This window comes from Canis aureus, chromosome 3 (assembly GCF_053574225.1).
Source record: "Canis aureus isolate CA01 chromosome 3, VMU_Caureus_v.1.0, whole genome shotgun sequence".
Lineage (NCBI taxonomy): Eukaryota > Metazoa > Chordata > Mammalia > Carnivora > Canidae > Canis > Canis aureus.
The window spans coordinates 51,259,257-51,276,753 of NC_135613.1; the positions used below are offsets into that span (position 1 = coordinate 51,259,257).

Below are 17,497 nucleotides of genomic sequence, written 5' to 3' on the forward strand. Positions count from 1 at the left end.
ACAAATGGTGCAGAGAGGGGCTCGATGGTAGTGTATAATTCAGGGCTCGGTGATGTTAAAGCACTGTGTATGTGGAAAGCTTGTGAGCTTTACAGTCTCACAGCCTCTATTGCTTACTAGCAAAAGTAGTAAGTACTACTAACAAAGTGAGGCACTATGTAGTTTTACATAATATAGATCTTTATATTTATAACGTATATATCTTATTTAAGCTTCTTAAAGTATATATCTATTTAAGAAGGTGGATCATTATTGGTATCTCTTTTTTTAACTTATACAAGAGAAAACCAAGGCTCAGAAATATAGCAACAGTCAACAACCAGTTAGTTTTAATTGACAAGAGTTAACAATCCAGTTGGTTTTAAGTGGCCCTGGTACTCACAGCCACCTACTCTGATAACCAGTTAAGTGACTTTTCTATTATATCAGACTTGAACTTATATACACTAGTCCTGAAAAGAATTACGAACTCATGAATGAACCCAGAATTCTGTGTACATAAAAAAGGCATTATGTGCCTTTCTCTTCTAAATACCTATTATCCTTGATCCCCAACTTAAGAAATCTGAACATTTCTGGAAATGTATAGCCCTTATCAAAATAATGAACTTTGTTAAGATTTTAAGTTAATTTTAAGTTAAAGTGGGCATTCTCAGTTAAAAAAGAAAAGTGTCAAATCAGATGAGATTATGAATTTGTTAATCATTCACACTTACATTGTAATTATGAGTTTTTAGCTATCGTTACTCCATTCTATACTTTTCTACTTGAGAAAATGACAATTGCCCTCACTGGTAACTAAGAGTAAGCTACCATGTTACCCGTAGTATCACAGAGCCAAGCTAGAGGACCAGGACATATGAGCAGTGCCCACTATAAAATGCCTAGCAGATTGTAAAATCTCAATTTGCTTGAGTCTACTCAGAACTGCGTGCGGTTAAAAGACTTTTAGATGCACTGCCAATGTAGGAAAACAGGAAGGTCACACTGTTAAGGAAATTATTTCTATATTACTTATATATTCACAGAACTTTAAAGAATTTAGAGATGTATGATAACAGTTCAGCTTTTCCTAATTTTCTCCTAGGTGAAATATGCCAGAAGTTTTCAATCTTTCTCCAAACTTAATCAGTAAGTTCAAGATCATACTTTTAACCTCAAACACCGGGATTACTCTGGTTTCAGTTAAGAATAATCAAAACAAGGAATTAAAGTTTTTGGATAAACTCAAGAGGACACTAAATAAGTGTCTTTTTTCAAGCAGTACTTCTAACTCTTCTTACAATAGGAATTTCTCAAATTCCCTCATACAAAGAAAGTAAAGGCAGTTAGCAGCAGAGTGAAGATGGTCTTCTGAACCTACCATGCGCTTGAGGAAGGTAAAGTGCTGAAATGTAATCCACCGCCTGTTGATGCTCCTGAAAAGATGCATGAACGTGTGAGGGGCCTCCTGCACAGCTCTTCTCTCTAGATACCAGGCACATCCTGTAATAGAGAAAAGGGGAAGACAAAGCTCACATAAGTTGTGCTTCTCACCAAATACTAAGCACACCTACCCAGAAGCAAAGCTGGCTACCACCGTAAGCAATGCACACCTAATGGGTCAAAACTCTGATCGGATCCATGAATCACTGCAAAGTATCAGCTCTATTCACGAAGTGTAATTCTTCAGCAGGGATAAGGAAATTTTTCATTTCGGGACCATTATGCTTTTATTACATTAAAGCTGAAATGACCACACTGCAGATCTTTTTGAGAAAATATAAAAGTCAGGTCACTTTTAGAATAGTAGAAAATGAGAAACACGGGTTTTCTCAGTAAGTAACAGTAAACTGGAAAATACATTTCAGATGAATACTTTGGCCAAGTCAGGTAAGACAACTAACCAAAAGGGAGGGGAAATAGTCCTCAATAGCCTGGCTCTATTAATCTAGGCAGGAAGAAGCAAAATCGCTTTGTTTGAATCTGGCTTTTAATCAAACCAAACCTTCTCTCAAATAACAAATCCAATACTTCTGTGTAAGGCCACGTGAGCGGTGGTCCCACAGATTCCATGACACGAAATATTTCTCATTCTCCACCACTCATCACTTTTCAGTTTCTTATGGCATCTCCTCATGCTTTAGGACAATCATGTCCCACTGCATACTGTCCCTGAACAAATGCAAACATAGGGCCATTTCTAAGCTTCAACTCATTTCCAGGGTCATCGTGCCTACTTCCAATTGCTCTTTCGGTATCTCCACACAGATGGTGGGTAGTAACAGGTGGGTTTCCTTTTTTTTTTTTTTTTTTTTTTATTTATTTATTTATGATAGTCACAGTGAGAGAGAGAGGCAGAGACATAGGCAGAAGGAGAAGCAGGCTCCATGCACCGGGAGCCCGACGTGGGATTCGATCCCGGGTCTCCAGGATCGCGCCCTGGGCCAAAGGCAGGCGCCAAACTGCTGCGCCACCCAGGGATCCCACAGGTGGGTTTTCTTTTGGAAGCCCAGGATAGTCATTACTCATCCAGATATGTATGTATAATTCATCATTCTCCACTAAGCACACTGTACATTTCACAATTTGTTCATCTTTGTTGACATTTCCCTGATTGCAGTGTCTTGCCTCTACTTCCTGCCTGTCAAATTTTCAAAGTCTCTTTTCAACTACTTGGTCACTTTATACTCTTTTTTTTATGACATTTCTTACTGCAAATTGTTTATTTACACCATCACATTTTGTGGTTCCTTGATGGCAGGGATTCTCCTTTGGTCACCTCTGCTATCACAGCTGGCACAGTGCTTTCTACACAATAATGAGATAATGTTTGATGACTGGATTTTCTACATAACTTACTTGCAAGTATCAATGCCTCTCAGAATACATGGCAATTATCTTAGACTGGGGATGTCACTGCCTCACTGAAGTCATCCTCCAACTGCGGTTCATTATGAAACGCTTATTTTCTTCAAGTGAATATGTGCTGCCTGCATATTTGTACACAGGGAATAGCAGTGCTGAAAACAATCTTCTGAAATTTCCTTTCAAATGACTCCTCTGATACTCAAGGGTTTGTTTTTGTTTTGTCTGATGGTAAGTCTCCTTTTTTTGACTTGACATTGTTCTCTGGGAATATAGGATTTTAATATTAAAAGATGATGTCAAGAAAACAGCAAAGTTTTATTGTTCAGGCCTTACTTTCAAACCCAGTTTTGAGTTCATTTGGTCCACTGAGAAATACAAGCTGCTGGGAGGCAAAGAACCACCTTGGAAAACATCTCTAAAGGTTAAGTGGGTCAAAGTGAGATTTTACAGAATAGCAGTAAGGAAGAAAAAAAAAAAACAGCTGGCAACTGCACTTTTAAATGATGAAAACACTTAAGTTAGTCAAAACATGTTACATTTCTATGAATTAGTGCCTAGAAATGAAAGACATTTCAGTACTATGTAAACAAACCCAGGTTTGAAGATACACAGAGCTTACAACAGTTACACTAAAAATCTGGAAACATGACTATATCCACCATTCAACATCATACTGAGTCACACTTTTACACTTGACCTTAGCCAAAAGGCCAAGAAGAGATGGTAGAACTTTAAAATGTGGTGAACGGGGGCACCTGGGTGGCTCAGATGGTTAAGTATCTGCCTTGGTCTCATGTCATGATCTCCAGGTCCTGAGATTGAGCCCCACATCGGGCTCCCTGCTCAGTGGAGAGTATGTTTGTCCTTCTGCCTCTCCCCTCCACTTGTGCTCTCTAACGAATAAGTAAAAACTTAAAAAAAAAAAAAAAAGAATTAAATGTGGTCCACAGACATCTAACTGTAGGTCCTGAATTCCTCTTAACGGCAATAAAATACTTTGAATTTTTAGAAGTAAAAGCAGACACAACCACTAGATACCTAATATAGTCACACTTTACCTTTCTGCCCACCCTTCCCAACATGCTGCTTCCATATCAGGATCTTGTAATGATCTTTTCAGTGGATCATAGCAGGTTGTACAGACCACTTCTTAGCAGATTTTTTGGCAATTGTGTTCATCGTTTCAGGAAGCATGGTTTCATGCCAGCATTGAAAAGACTGATCCGGAGGGCAGCCCAGGTGGCTCAGCAGTTTAGCGCCGCCTTCAGCCCAGGGCCTGATCCCAGAGACCCAGGATCAAGTCCCACGTCAGGCTCCCTGCATGGAGCCTGCTTCTCCCTCTGCCTATGTTTCTGCCTCTCTCTCTCTCTCTCACTCTCGCTCTCATGAATAAATAAAAACAAAATCTTTAAAAAAAAAAAGAAAGAAAGAAAGAAAGAAAGAAAGAAAAGAAAAGAAAAGAAAAGAAAAGAAAAGAAAAGAAAAGAAAAGAAAAGAAAAGAAAAGAAAAGAAAAAAAGAAAAGTAAAGACTGATCCGGGGACGCCTGGGTGGCTCAGGGGCTGAGCGTCTGCCTTTGGCTCAGGGCATGATCCTGGGGTCCTGGGATCGAGTCATGCATCAGGCTCCCCACAGGGAGCCTGCTTCTCCCTCTGACTATGTCTTTGCCTCTCTCTGTGTTTCTCATGAATAAATAAATAAAATCTTAAAAAAAAAAAAAGACTGCTCTGGCAACAAACCATATGAACCATATGCAGCCCACTTACTAGAACTGGGAACGCTGAACAGTGAAGTAAGATTGTTCCCATAGGAAGCTGCAAGTAAGTACAGGATTGAAAGGCAGAAAAGCAGCCAATTTAAGGAACGCACAAGGGAAAAACCTTACACAGAAGTAACAATTCAAGTACCAAGAAAGGATGGTAAGGATGATGTATTCTCACTCTGAGAATAAGTGCTTAGGGCCAGGATCAAAGAATACTCCGGGTCAGGGATGACAGAAAAAAGAATCACAGACCTTTTAAAAAACTTTTCAGGGGCGTCTGGGTGGCTCAGGGTGTTAAGTGTCTGCCTTCAGGTCAGGTCATGATCCCAGAGTACTGGGATGGAGCCCAGTGTTGGGCTGCCTGCTCAGGGAGGGAGTCTGTGTCTCCCTCTCCCTCTTATTCTCCCTTCTGCCCCTTCCCTTGTTCCTTCACACACACACACACTCTCTCTCTCTCTTGCTTACTCTTTCTCTTAAATAAATAAAATCCTAAAAAAAAAGTCATTATGAAAAATTTCAGTCATAGACGATAACACACAAATACAATGAGCTCCCATTACTTATTCCCCAGCTTCAACAATTATTAAAACCATGGCCAATCTCATTTCATTTATACTCCCTCCCATCCCCCACCCCCCTTCGTTCTGAACCAGAAGGGACCTTTGAGATCATCTGGTTCAACTGCCTCATTTTATAGATGAGAAAACTCAATTCCGGAAAGCACAAGTGATGTGCCCTGAGATTACACAGCCAACAGAGACCCATAAAATAATAATACGATAAAAGAAAAGGAAGAAGGGAGTTTAAGGGAGTCGCTGTGATCAACCTTGCTCCGTGCTGCAGAGAGCGTGACAGGTGAGGCCTAAAAAACGGGATTCGACCCAAAAACGAGTCCCTGGCTTCTCCTACCCAACTCCAATACAGACCAGGAGCAACACATTTCCCCACACAGCCGTTTGTTATCATCCAAATTACTGGAGGCGAAACAATTCCCAACCTCCTTTTTAAAACATTTAATATCTCCGTAGTGAATGGACAAATACCATTCATGGGCAAACAATTATGGAGAGCCAACGATACAGACCAGGTACCGTTTAGGGGGTGGGGGAGGGGGGGTGCAGAGAAGAGCCAGAGAGGAACCCGTCTGTAACCTTCACAGGGTTTACAATCTAGTTGGGAGAAACACATAACAAGCCTGTCTATAAACAAACAATTACAGACTGTGCTAACCATGGTCAAAGAAATAAGAGTGATGCGAGAACAGAGGGGCAGGTGTGGTCGGGGTGGGCGTGTCTCAACAGGTGCCACTAGAGCGGAGACCCAGCCTGGGCCACGCACGCACGTCTCTATCACCTTAAACACGTCGTTGTTACAAGTGGGAAGGAGGGTCCTACAAGTGGGAGGATGGGATCGAGACCCACGCTGATGGTAGAAAGCCAAAGGTCTGCGAGGGACCGAGGCCCGCCGCCTCTAGCTGTCACCATCTGCATCCTTTTATCGTCATCACGACAGTGTTATCGCCGCGGTCTGCACAGCGCTTTGTGTGGGGTCCAGGGTCCTGAATGAGGGCAGAGCGCTCGCCGGTCCCCACACGGGGAGCTTACGAGTAACTTACACCTGTAAGTAGGAACTGAGGCTCTGGGAGGGCCAGAGACTCGTGGGGTCCCAAGGCTCTGCTCCATCCTCTCCTCCAGCCTCCCCTCGGGAAACCGAAAGTAAGTAGCAGCCGCAACCGCCCCCGCCGGAGGGGGTGGGAGGTGGAGGCTGTGCGGACCCCCGGGCCACAGTGCAGGACCAGACCCCGGCTCCACGGCCGCTTCACACTTCAGGCTGCTCCAGAGGTCACTTCCTCGCCTCCGGTGCCCAGCCGACCTCGCCAAGGGCTCCCAAGGTTGCGGCCAGCCGGAACCACGGCGTTGCACGTGGCAACAAGATGAGAATTTTCTCAAAGCCGTGCCCAAGGACGGGTGCCGTACCTGTCAGGAGGCGTGAGGAAAGAGTGTGCGGGGACGCGGCCATAACGCGCGAGTCCGGCCGCTCCCAGGGATCCCCGTGTCCTCTCTCCTCACCGGCTGCTGGGCGCCGCCATCTCCGTCCCCCGCCCCCGTGGGAGCCGGGCCGTTTCCGGTGCGTCACTTCCGGCGGGCGAGACGCGGAAGGAAAGGAGAGTGGCGGCGAGTGTTGGGCTCCGGGCGGGAGGCGCGGTGCAGAGCTGGAGGTCGGAGGCCTGAGGTTCCTTCGAGAAGACGCGAGGAGTACAGTGTGGCCGAGTCTTCCCGGAAACGAGGCCGCGGGCTCCGGCGACCGGCGCCTCTGCGTCCCGAGGCTTCCCGGCGTCCTGTGGCGGGATCGCGGTGACCTCGTGCGAGGGGTCACGGCTGGAGCGCGGCCTCCGCGCACTTCAGTTTCAGTCAAGTTTGGGATGCTGGTCCATGGGACAGTGCCTCCAGCCTCCAGTCCGATCCGCGGCCGCTCTCCTGTCTTGGCTCCTCAGCGGGAGAACTCGGGGTCCCTGGGCCGCAGCAAGGGAGCATCTCGAGAGGTAGCAGGTGCGTGTGGTGGTTGATGTGGGGCTCTGGTGCAGGGGCCGCCTTCGAGAGCTCTCTTCACCTCTGACCTTCCGACCTGCTTGAGCCCTCCGAACCTCGTTATCTAGCTGTACAACGGGAGCAGTAACATCTATTTTACAAAAGGGTCCGCAGAATTAAATAAGGACTCTCAGGGGTAGCCAGGTACCCACTGTGCATAGGCTCTAATAAATGTTCCTTAGTGTTGCAATGACTAGAGCGGATCTCAGAAACCCTTCCTTCCTCTTTTTTTTTTTTTGGTCTTGTTTTAGGGTAGGAGTTTGTAAAAGGACAGTGAAGAAAAAAGATTCAGCTTTTGGAAAGGAGGTAACTGGGTTCTACAAGGACGATTTGGGTCTTCATCGTAGAAGGTGATGGCCGTTTGGGTTCACTTCAGCTAACATTTGGTAGACACAGAATACGGAGAAGAGTAAGGTTCTCCAGATCTGTGGGAGCTTTAGGCCATGCCAGTCGGGGGTGGGAGACGTTCAGTTAATGGAGTCAGCCTGATGGGGTAATGTAAAAGGTACTGCAGAAATCAGATGAGGAGGTACCTGGGGGGCTCAGGGGTTGAGCGTCTGCCTTCCGCTCAGGTCGTGACCGGGGGTCCTGGGATCGAGTCCCACATCAGGCTCCTGGCAGGGAGCCTGCTTCTCCCTCTGCCTGTGTCTCTGCCTCTCTCTGTCTCTCGTGAATAAATAAATAAATAAAATCTTTAAAAAAAAAAAAAAAAGCACTGCAGGTGATTTTGGTCTACAGAATTGAGAATTATTGGATTTCAGCTTTTTTTTTTTTTTTGACTTGACAGAACACAGCTATGTCTAAAAGATTGATTCACATGAATGTTGTATTTCATAGACTCAGAAAATATGAATTCCCAAAGGGTCTTGGTTTATGAGACAGGGTGTTAAATAAATGTGTTCCTCTTTGGCTAACAGATTTTTCCTTCATTTTTAAATCCTTTCCAAAAATGGGGGCAGGGTATGATCAAGTAGACAAATTAATGCATAGGTTTTTGTTTATTGAGAGAAACCAGAGTGAACGTTTTATGTGAAACCTGCCAAAAAGACGAATACGTCCTGGTGTGTGATTGGTCAGGAAGTGCATTTGTTTATCTAAATGTCTGTCATTAAGTTACCCCAGGTCAATAGTTTCAAAGCATACTCTCCTGAAAAGGAAGCCCTGGAGGTACTTCTGGAAATAACAGGGTTCCATGGAATACGCAATGATTTGGCTGTCAAATAGGGAAGCTGTGATTAGCTTGAGCTAGTCCCAGCCCATCACTGTGGACCTTGACATATTTGCTGTCCCAAATCACATCAAATGTTAAACCTGGGGAAAAAGTAGGGAGTGGATTTTTGGTAAGCAGCTGAAAGTCTGCCACAGGGGTGCCTGGGTGGCTCAGTTGGTTTGGTTTCTGACTCTGATTTCAGCCTAGGTCATGATCTTAGGATCATGAGATCAACCCCCCACATCAGACTCTGCACTGAGTGTGGAGCCTGCTTCAGATTCTCTCCTCCCCCTGCCCCTCACCAGTCTGATGTTCTCTCTCTCTCTCTCTCTCTCTCTCTTTTTTCTAAGAGAGTCTGCCACAGTTTTGTAGAACCTACAGTTTTCCAAACATTTTGAACACAACCCAGTTTGTGAGATGCCGTGATAACCTGGAAAATGCTAGCCATACACACAAACACACAGTTTGGAGGATTGGAACATGTTTGTATTGACAATTTTTACTTAGTCTAAGGTGAGTCAGACTTCCTGATTTAAAACTACCATGTTTCATTAGACTGACTTTTACTGAACAAAAAGGCCATAGACAAGCCCTGCCCTATACAGTGTAGATGAATGGGACTCACAGAGGTAGGCCCCAGACATTCATATAGCTGGACATTTTCGTCTCATAGATTTGGCAAATGAGGTCCAGAGATGTTAATTTACTCTAAGTGCTAGAACTTCATCTCCAAACATCCAGGCCAGCATTCTGTCTCATTATTATTATCTCTCTTGTCCCTTACTTTACCTGTAGTAACTTCATTAATGAAATAATGTAAGCTGTGGATGTTACCAGGCGTGCTGCTAAGAGTCCAGCTTTTGGAAGGATAGCCAAAGAGATTAAAATATGGGGTTTCGACTTCACATCTCTTTGAATTCAGTCTTTTGAGATTTCTGGTCTTTGAATTTTCTTCTTTTGATATCTGCCGGCACTACTCATCACTGTTGCTGGTTCTGGTCCCATGATTTTTGGGACTGGGTGGTGACAAGAGAGGCCTCTGTATGTTCCTTGCCTGAGGCTTTGAAAGGGGCCCAGAAAAAGGGTGGATGGTCAGACTCCTTCGAATCAGATGGGCTCTCACCAGGTCTAGCTCTGCTCAGCCGAAAATTAGGGCTTCCACATGAGTGTGTGTGTGTCCAACCCCTTATTGTAATAACAAACAATGGCTTTTAGCTGTCCTTATTCTCCTTTGGAGGCTTACCAAAGGTCAGCTACTGCTATAGTAGGTAACTTGGTGTGAGGAAGTATGGAGGATTTCAGGTCCCTTTGCGAATTTCAGATATTAGTGCCAACATCAACCTTTGGCCATCTGTGTCTTCACGACAGTGCCACTGAGTCAGGTCTGGTCAGGGGAGAGAAGTCACAGCAATTATTTGAACAGGGAATTTAACATGAAGATTAACACATACAGGGCACCTGGGTGGCTCAGCGGTTGAGCATCTACCTTTGGCCCAGGTCATGGTCCCGGGGTCCCAGGTTCGAGTCTCACATGGGCTCCCTTACAGGGAGCCTGCTTCTCCCTCTGCCTGTGTCTCTGCCTCCCTCTGTGTGTCTCTCATGAATAAATAAATAAATAAAATCTTTTAAAAAATAAAATGAAAATAAAGATTAACACATAGAAAATTGTTAACTGGGTAATTAAAAGGGTAAAGAGAGATTTCCAAGGCATCATACAGGTAGCACCTGCAGGAAGCATCTACCACTGATCTGGTGGGGGGAATGAAAGGAAGAAGTCAGGATTATTACAATTTAGAAACCTAGAGGAGCAGGGGCGCTGCACTACCTGCCTCTGGTCTCTGAGGGGGATCTGACCATGCTGGTTCTTAAGTGTTGGGAAAGTCTCATACCAGGCTCAGCAGCTGCTGCCACCAGAATGGAGAGGCCTCGGAATGAGGCTCCCAGGAGCCCCCAGGCAGCCCCGCAGCAGATAGGAGGAGGAGGCCCCTTCTCCCCATCCCAGCCTCGCAACACTGCAGTCTCTTACTGGCAGAGCCAAACCGTGAGCCTGCAGGAGTGTGGGTTTGCCAGCTTCCAGCTCCAACACCACTAAGCACAGTATACAGGGTAGGTTCGGAGCCAGCACAGATAAACTGCCCGCTGCAAATTCTTCTTTGAAAGGATGTTCCACTCTAGGTGTACAGATTAGAGTTTACCAATCAGCCTTCTATGAGGTTGAGCAACTTAAATCAGTTCTTAGGGTCTGCTAATAGTTCCTCCAGGGTAACTGATAACATCAGGATAGGATCCGAGTCCAAGGTCACTCCAATCAGATCCGACACCTCAGCTGTACGTAACCTGCCGGCTGCACTTTTCCCTCTCAACATTCCCAGGGCTTGCTTCCATCCGTGAGTTTTGGGGACACCAGAAGGGAAAAGTACACTTCCAGAATGCAGAAGGGAGAAAAGACTCTATTCACTGCCATGGTCTTCTGCCTTCTTTCATAACACTCTAATTTTAAAATTACTCTTTCACTCTAATTTTGTGAAGGGAAGCAGGATGCCCAACCCCAGCAGGTAGATCATGATGATCTTAGTGTAATCTCATTCACATTTCCCAGAGTTTAGCTCCGGAGGCGGCCACGTTACCCAGTCGGGCTAGAGAGATAGGAGAGACCTTCTGGCAACGTTTCTGGGAATAATTTTGTTTGCTGCAAAAAGCCAGACATGCCGGAGAAGCATGGCTGAGAATATAATTCCTGGCGCCAAGGCAGCCACATTGCAACTCTGAAGTGACAAGCCTGAGGACAAGAAAACCCACAGTGGGAGGCAGAGGGAAGAAACAGCCATTTCTGGGTGATTTTGTTGAGCCCCTGCCCCAAGCCTAGAATATCCATTGCAGACTTATTGCTACAAGCATATTGTTATGCTCAAGTTACTGTGTAGTTGCCTGCTCTTTGCATCCTGGATGATCAATTCGACGAGTAGGACAGAGGAGCTGAGCAACCTGGAATCACACGCAGCTTGCTGAGGACAGAGGACGTAGAGAAACAACTGGAATCATGTCAGATACCCAAAAAGCATGTCACGGTCAACAAAAATAAAACAAATTTGGAATGCCTGGGTCACTCAGTGGTTGATATCTGCCTTTGGCTTGGAGCGTGATCCTTCAGGGAGCCTGCTTCTCCCTCTGCCTGTGTCTCTGCCTCTCCCTCTGTGTTTCTCATGAATAAATAAATAAAATCTGTAAAAAAATAAAACAAATTTGAATATGGTGGCTGTTTCTAATTCGACATAAATCCCCACCAGTTTAAGTAACAAAAATAAAAGAAGCAATTCTGTGCAGTTCGTTTCCTGCCCTTTTGCTTGCTATTTTCTCTTTGCTCAACTCCTTTGATGATGTCAAAATATCCTGCTTCCCCACATCAGGAAAGCATTCCTTTCCTAGTTCCCTCCTCGGCATCCTGGGGCCTAGTGGAAGAATATAATGAAATGTTCCAAGAGTAGCAGGAAACAAATCCTTTGGGACATTATTTGTTGAGAAAAGCATAACCCAGAAAGAGCATCCTTAAACACATTTTCTGTTAGCTACCAGCAACTCTTAAAAATGGTTCTTAATGTATTTTGGTAAGTGACCTGTCAATGTAAGGAAAATTGAAAACTCTCAAGATACAATGAGACTTGCTTAAGGCAAATTTGTTTTTGATTTTTTTCTTTTTTTCTTTTATTTTTTTAATAAAGTAATTTTTTATTGGTGTTCAATTTACCAACATACAGAATAACACCCAGTGCTCATCCCGTCAAGTGTCCCCCTCAGTGCCCGTCACCCACTCACCCCCACCCCCACCCCCTCCCCTTCCACCACCCCTAGTTCGTTTCCCAGAATTAGGAGTCTTTATGTTCTGTCTCCCTTTCTGATATTTCTTCTCCCTTCCCTTATATTCCCTTTCACTATTATTTATATTCCCCAAATGAATGAGAACATACACTGTTTGTCCCTCTCCGATTGACTTACTTCACTCAGTGTAATACCCTCCAGTTCCATCCACGTTGAAGCAAATGGTGGGTATTTGTCATTTCTAATGGCTGAGGAATATTCCATTAGGGCAAATTAATAAGAAGAAGAATCCTAGGGCAGCCCTGGTGGCACAGTGGTTTAGCGCTGCCTTCCGTCCAGGGCGTGATCCTGGAGACCCCGGATTGAGTCCCACATCAGGCTCCCCCACATGGAGCCTGCTTCTCCCTCTGCCTGTGTCTCTGCCTCTCTCTCTCTGTGTCTCTTATGAATAAATAAATAAAATCTTAAAAAAAAATCCTAGAGAAGTTATTCTTACAAAAATCATTCATTTATATGCTACCAGGAAAGCATGAACATCACAGCTTTTATAAAATTAGAGTTATTAATTCTCACCTATGGGCTTCTCTTCTCTCTGCATTTGTCCATTTAAGGCAGTCAAGAGCAGAAAATGAAGACATTGTCACTTTTTTGAAATAAAGATGATTGCATGTTTGCAAAAACGTCCTTTATTTAGCACTTCCCGTGTATCAAATGCATCTCATTCACTTCAGCAAGAACCCTGATAGGTGTTATTCCCATCTTCAGAGGATAAGAGCTTGATACCATCCAAGGTTAGCTTTCTCAAGTACGCACAGCTAGAAAGTAAGTGCCACAACTTGACTTTAAACCTTTTCTGGAAAAAAAAAAAAAAAAAAACCTTTTCTGATTCCATGTGTTCTTAATCCTAATACTGGACCGTCTCCCATATTTTATATATTACGGAGCTCTCATTATCTGGTGTTTTTTCATACCAGTCTAGAGTTTCACATTTCATCAAACTAGTGAAGTTCGGCCTCTAAAAACTACTTGATTTTACATTTTCTGACTTGAGTTCAATTTCCTTTGACCTTGGATTCCATATTTATAGAACAGGAATACTAATACCAGGTCTACCACTTAAATTACATTGCACTTTCAGTACTTAATGAGAGTTCACGTCTGGACACCTTCAAATAATATTCATTCTGGAGGTCTACCTAAGACCGACTGAATCAAAAATCTTTGGGGGTGGGCCTGGGAATCCATACTCAATGACTTCATTATTTTATAAAAATCATATAAGCTTTTATGAAAAGTGTCAAGAGGACAGAAAAAGAATTTCCCTGAGAGAACTACCCAAGGAAGGGGGTGGGGAGTGAGGAGGGAGAGGATGATATGACCTATTAGATTTTCCCTGTGTGCCAGAACTTCTATGTCTTGTCTCATTGTATCACATTTCACCTTCTCAGTGGTCTTATAACAAATTATCATCTACATTTTATAAAGTAATTGAAGTTCATAGTCTTTGAGAAATCTGTATTCATTTCATGGAGCTTCCAGAACAAAGTACCACAAACTGGATGGCTTCAAACAACAGTTGCAAATTGCTTTCTGGGCGTGGAGGCTAGAAGTTTGAAATCAAGATGTCAGCAAACCCATGTTCCTTGGATTTCATTCCTTGGATAGCAGCAGCACAACTCTAATCTCTCCCCTGTCCTCATGTGGCCCTCTTCCTTCTGTGTCTATGTTGTCTTCACTCAGTGTTTGGTGTGTGCATGTATGTCTGTGTATCCCAATTTCCCTTTTCTTATAAGGACAGGAGTCATTGGATTACAGCCCAGTCTAGTGACCTCATGTTCATTTGATTACATCGGCAAAGCTTCCTACTTCCAACTAAGGTCACGTTCACGGATGCTAGGGGATAGACAGGACTTTATATCTTTTGGGGGGACACAATTTGACCCAAAACACTACCCAAGATACAGTGACCGGTGATGTGTGGAGCTAAATTCAAACTTAGGTGGTGCTAGAATCTCGCCTTGGCCATCAGCCAGCATACATGCCATCTCAGCGAATGCACTGGGTAAATTATACTGCAATGCCTTGAGAAGGTTGGCGGGGGGATCTTGCAACTATTCAGTAAAAATTTATTTACAAGAAGACAAAACTTTGGGTTGGTCTCAGACATTTCCTCTGCAACAGTTAGGTGCCAAATGACTCCACGGGGTTTTGAGGTGGAGAAAGTTATGAGCTAAGAACTTGATACTCAGCGATTTGTCTTTCAGTGGGACAGGCAAGTGTTCTCAGAAATTCAAGGGCTCAGAAAATATTCCACTTGCTGAAAAACTATTTGAAGATACATTCCAGTGGTTCACAGGGTTTGGGATTATATAGACCACAAAACATTTCAAAAATAATTTAGAAACCAACACAGCATTGCCAACTTTTAACCTTGTGAAGGCATTTAAAACAAATCAAACTACCATCTAGTGTACATAGACTTGCTCCATAAAAGATAGATCATTTTAATGCCAAAAATATTAAAAGGGTATAATCTGATAGCTATTTAAGTTGAATAGTTTTGCTTTATGAAAAAAAAAATACTCCTATGTTATATATTTGACCCCAGAGTTAGTGAAGAACTTTTTTTCCACAGATAAGATCTCATTCATGAATGGGTGTTTGAAAAGCAAAACTCACAGGAACCCAAAGAAGGACATAGACTGAGTTCTGGCTAGCATTCATGATTTATGCAACTGCGGGAAAAATATTATTTGAAACTGACCATAATCATTTCCATTTTCTAAGGAAAGTTTCAGTGGGAGAATAAATCTTGGTAGTGCTACTCCCTTCCACATGCAGAGGATGGTGGAGGCTAGAGAAGGAGATAACTCGCTCCCTCACCCAACATCTGGGTTTCCACTTAGTTTTTCCAAGTTCTCGTGAAAATATTCATGAAAGGACCACTAGTCTAAAATGATGACTTGCAATCACGCATTTAATTAATTCTCCCCCCATCCCCAGATTTTCTATGAAAAGAACATGTGTGCATGTGAAATCAGAGGCAGTGCTCGCTTGGCTAGAATTTCTAAGAACTCTTGCAAATTAGATCTATAGGTGAGTCCAGGTTGAGAAAAGAGCCCATCAGTCCATGATTCATGACACATAAGGGAATCACGTTCAGAGAACGAGGAGGGGTGGCAAAGCAAAATTCAACCAATACCTCCCTTCCCGAACAGAGCTAGAGGGGCCGGAAGCCAGGACAAACAACCTGGGAGTGAGTGTATCAGGTACAGACACAGAGGCTGCTTGAAGCATTCAATCGCATTTCTACTTGGAATGAGTTCCTCGCCTCAGTCAAGCAGGGCAGCAGCAAAGCTGGCTTAAAACAGAGGAAGTGGGTCTGTGTTGGGAAGTCCTGCCCTGGAGCATTGCCCTGCAGCCCTTGCTGAGTGTAAGCTAAAACTACAATCAGGGATAGAAGCTTTGCACAGGGCAGAGAAGTTCCTACTTTGTATCTATCCCCTTCCTCTCCTACCAGCCCAATGGATCCCCTATCCAGTAGAGATTAACAATACTTACTGAGGAACAAATTTGCAACTTTTACTAAGAACTATACTGTGATAACAAATAAATCCACAAACCTGTATGGCTTGACACAGACCAAAGTTTTCGGTCTTGCTCATTAAAGCTTGACACAGGCTGGGTGACTTCCAGATTGCCATCCTCCAAGCAGTAACTCAAAGATCCAGGCTACTTCCACCTTGTGACTCCACCACTCTCAAGATGTGGCCTCTACAGTCACCACTTTAGAGGAAGAGTGTGAAAGACTCACATGTACTCTTAATTTCCTCTCATAGTAAGTGGTAAATGTCTCTTATATTCCCAAGCTCATGGCCCAGAACTAATCAGTTGGTACCACCCAATATAACTGCAATGCATGAAAAGACATACCATCTTTTTGTAATAGGAGAAAGAATATGGTCACGCTGTTAATGCTCTCTGATATAATCTATGGCTATAACATAATTCCAGACACAGTGCTTAATACAATGATTCCAGAGTGTTTCAGGAAGAGTGAATGAGCAAGAATAGCTAATGAAAGTCAGGAAAAAACAAACAAACAAACAAACAAACAAAACGGAATAACCTAGGGCTCTCCATTAAGGTATTAAAACATACTGGAAAATGCCAATAGCTAAAATAATTTGGTGGTACTTGCCCAAAAATAGACACTGAGATCATTGGTAAGTCCAAGAACAGATATATCAGTATTTAGCATATTTAAATAAGGGCGATACATTAAATCAGTATGGAAAAGACTGCATATATATATGTGTAGTGACATATATATAACGGTGTAGTGACCACTGAATTATCCCTTGGGATAAAAAATGTAATGTCTATTTCTTACACTATTCTCCAAAATTTATTTTGGGTGGATTAAAATTTTTAAATGAGTTCATAGAAGAAAATATTAGCTTGGAAAAGGTAGTCAAAGTATAACTTAAATCATAGAATCCATAAAGATAAAGATACATGCATGTTTTAACTTAAAAATTTTAAACTTTTCTGTGTTCCTAAGAACAAATCATGTTAAAAGGCAATAAAAAATGAGGAAAGAAATTGCATTGCATAGGACAGATAAGGAAATATCACTATTAAAATGTGAACAGCCTTAGAGATAAATACTAAATGCACACAAATACATGAACAGAGAGGGAAATAATATATTTTTTCTATAGACATGATAAAACTTCAATGTCATTAATGTAAGAGAAGTATGAGTCCCCCCCCCCAAAAAAAGAAAAAAGTGATATAGTGCTCTACCTATTGAATTGGCAAATATTTAAAAAAAAGAATAATCATCACTCAGTGCTATTAGAGTATAGGATGATGAGGAACGTAAACTTGTATACTCTCTCTGGAAGGCAATTTGTATTAGAAGCCTCAAAAAGTTCTAATCTGTGCATTCTGCTTCTAAGGATTTATCCCAATGAAATAATGATGGACTTGTAGAAATAATTGTCTATTAAAATATTTATCCAAGCTCATTTCAGGGGCAGAAATGTGAGAGCAGCCTGAGTGTTCAATTCTTGGTAAATATCCAGTAATATGTCTTGACTGAATAAATTGTTTTATGTCCATATGTGCAGACATTGTAAATATTGCTGTAAAGGTTGTTTATGGGCTTTAAAAAGTTCATAGGCTCTTTTTGAATGAACAATGCAAGTTACCTACAGTATGTTCCTATTTTAATTCTGAAGAGTTTATATATGCATTAAAAATTCTA

The 17,497-nt window shown here is 42.9% G+C and overlaps 2 protein-coding genes across 5 annotated transcripts in view; one reads left to right on the forward strand and one right to left on the reverse strand.

Annotated features, from left to right (window-relative positions):
- The window catches only part of COX10 (cytochrome c oxidase assembly factor heme A:farnesyltransferase COX10), a 127,498-nt gene extending 120,751 nt beyond the window's left edge, over nt 1-6,747 (reverse strand). Inside the window, exons 1-2 of the mRNA XM_077892577.1 lie at nt 6,588-6,747; nt 1,364-1,485 (exon numbers count right to left, since the gene is read on the reverse strand). Coding sequence (XP_077748703.1) covers nt 1,364-1,485; nt 6,588-6,630 — 165 coding nt within the window. The 5' untranslated portion in view covers nt 6,631-6,747. The remainder of the gene's footprint in view (nt 1-1,363; nt 1,486-6,587) is intronic.
- LOC144310885 (uncharacterized) lies at nt 5,955-11,651 on the forward strand. Of its 4 annotated transcripts, XM_077892579.1 has the most exons (3): nt 5,955-7,160; nt 8,760-8,922; nt 11,009-11,651. In XM_077892579.1, exons 1-2 carry the CDS (start codon nt 6,545-6,547, stop codon nt 8,900-8,902), a joined length of 759 nt encoding a protein of 252 aa, XP_077748705.1. In that variant the 5' UTR covers nt 5,955-6,544; the 3' UTR covers nt 8,903-8,922; nt 11,009-11,651. The 4 variants fall into 4 exon arrangements, with proteins under 4 accessions (XP_077748705.1, XP_077748704.1, XP_077748707.1 ...); XM_077892578.1 differs by having other exon boundaries at nt 8,760-11,651; XM_077892581.1 differs by lacking the exons at nt 8,760-8,922; nt 11,009-11,651 and adding an exon at nt 7,451-7,920 and having other exon boundaries at nt 5,959-7,160.
- Nucleotides 11,652-17,497: the final 5,846 nt, after the last annotated feature.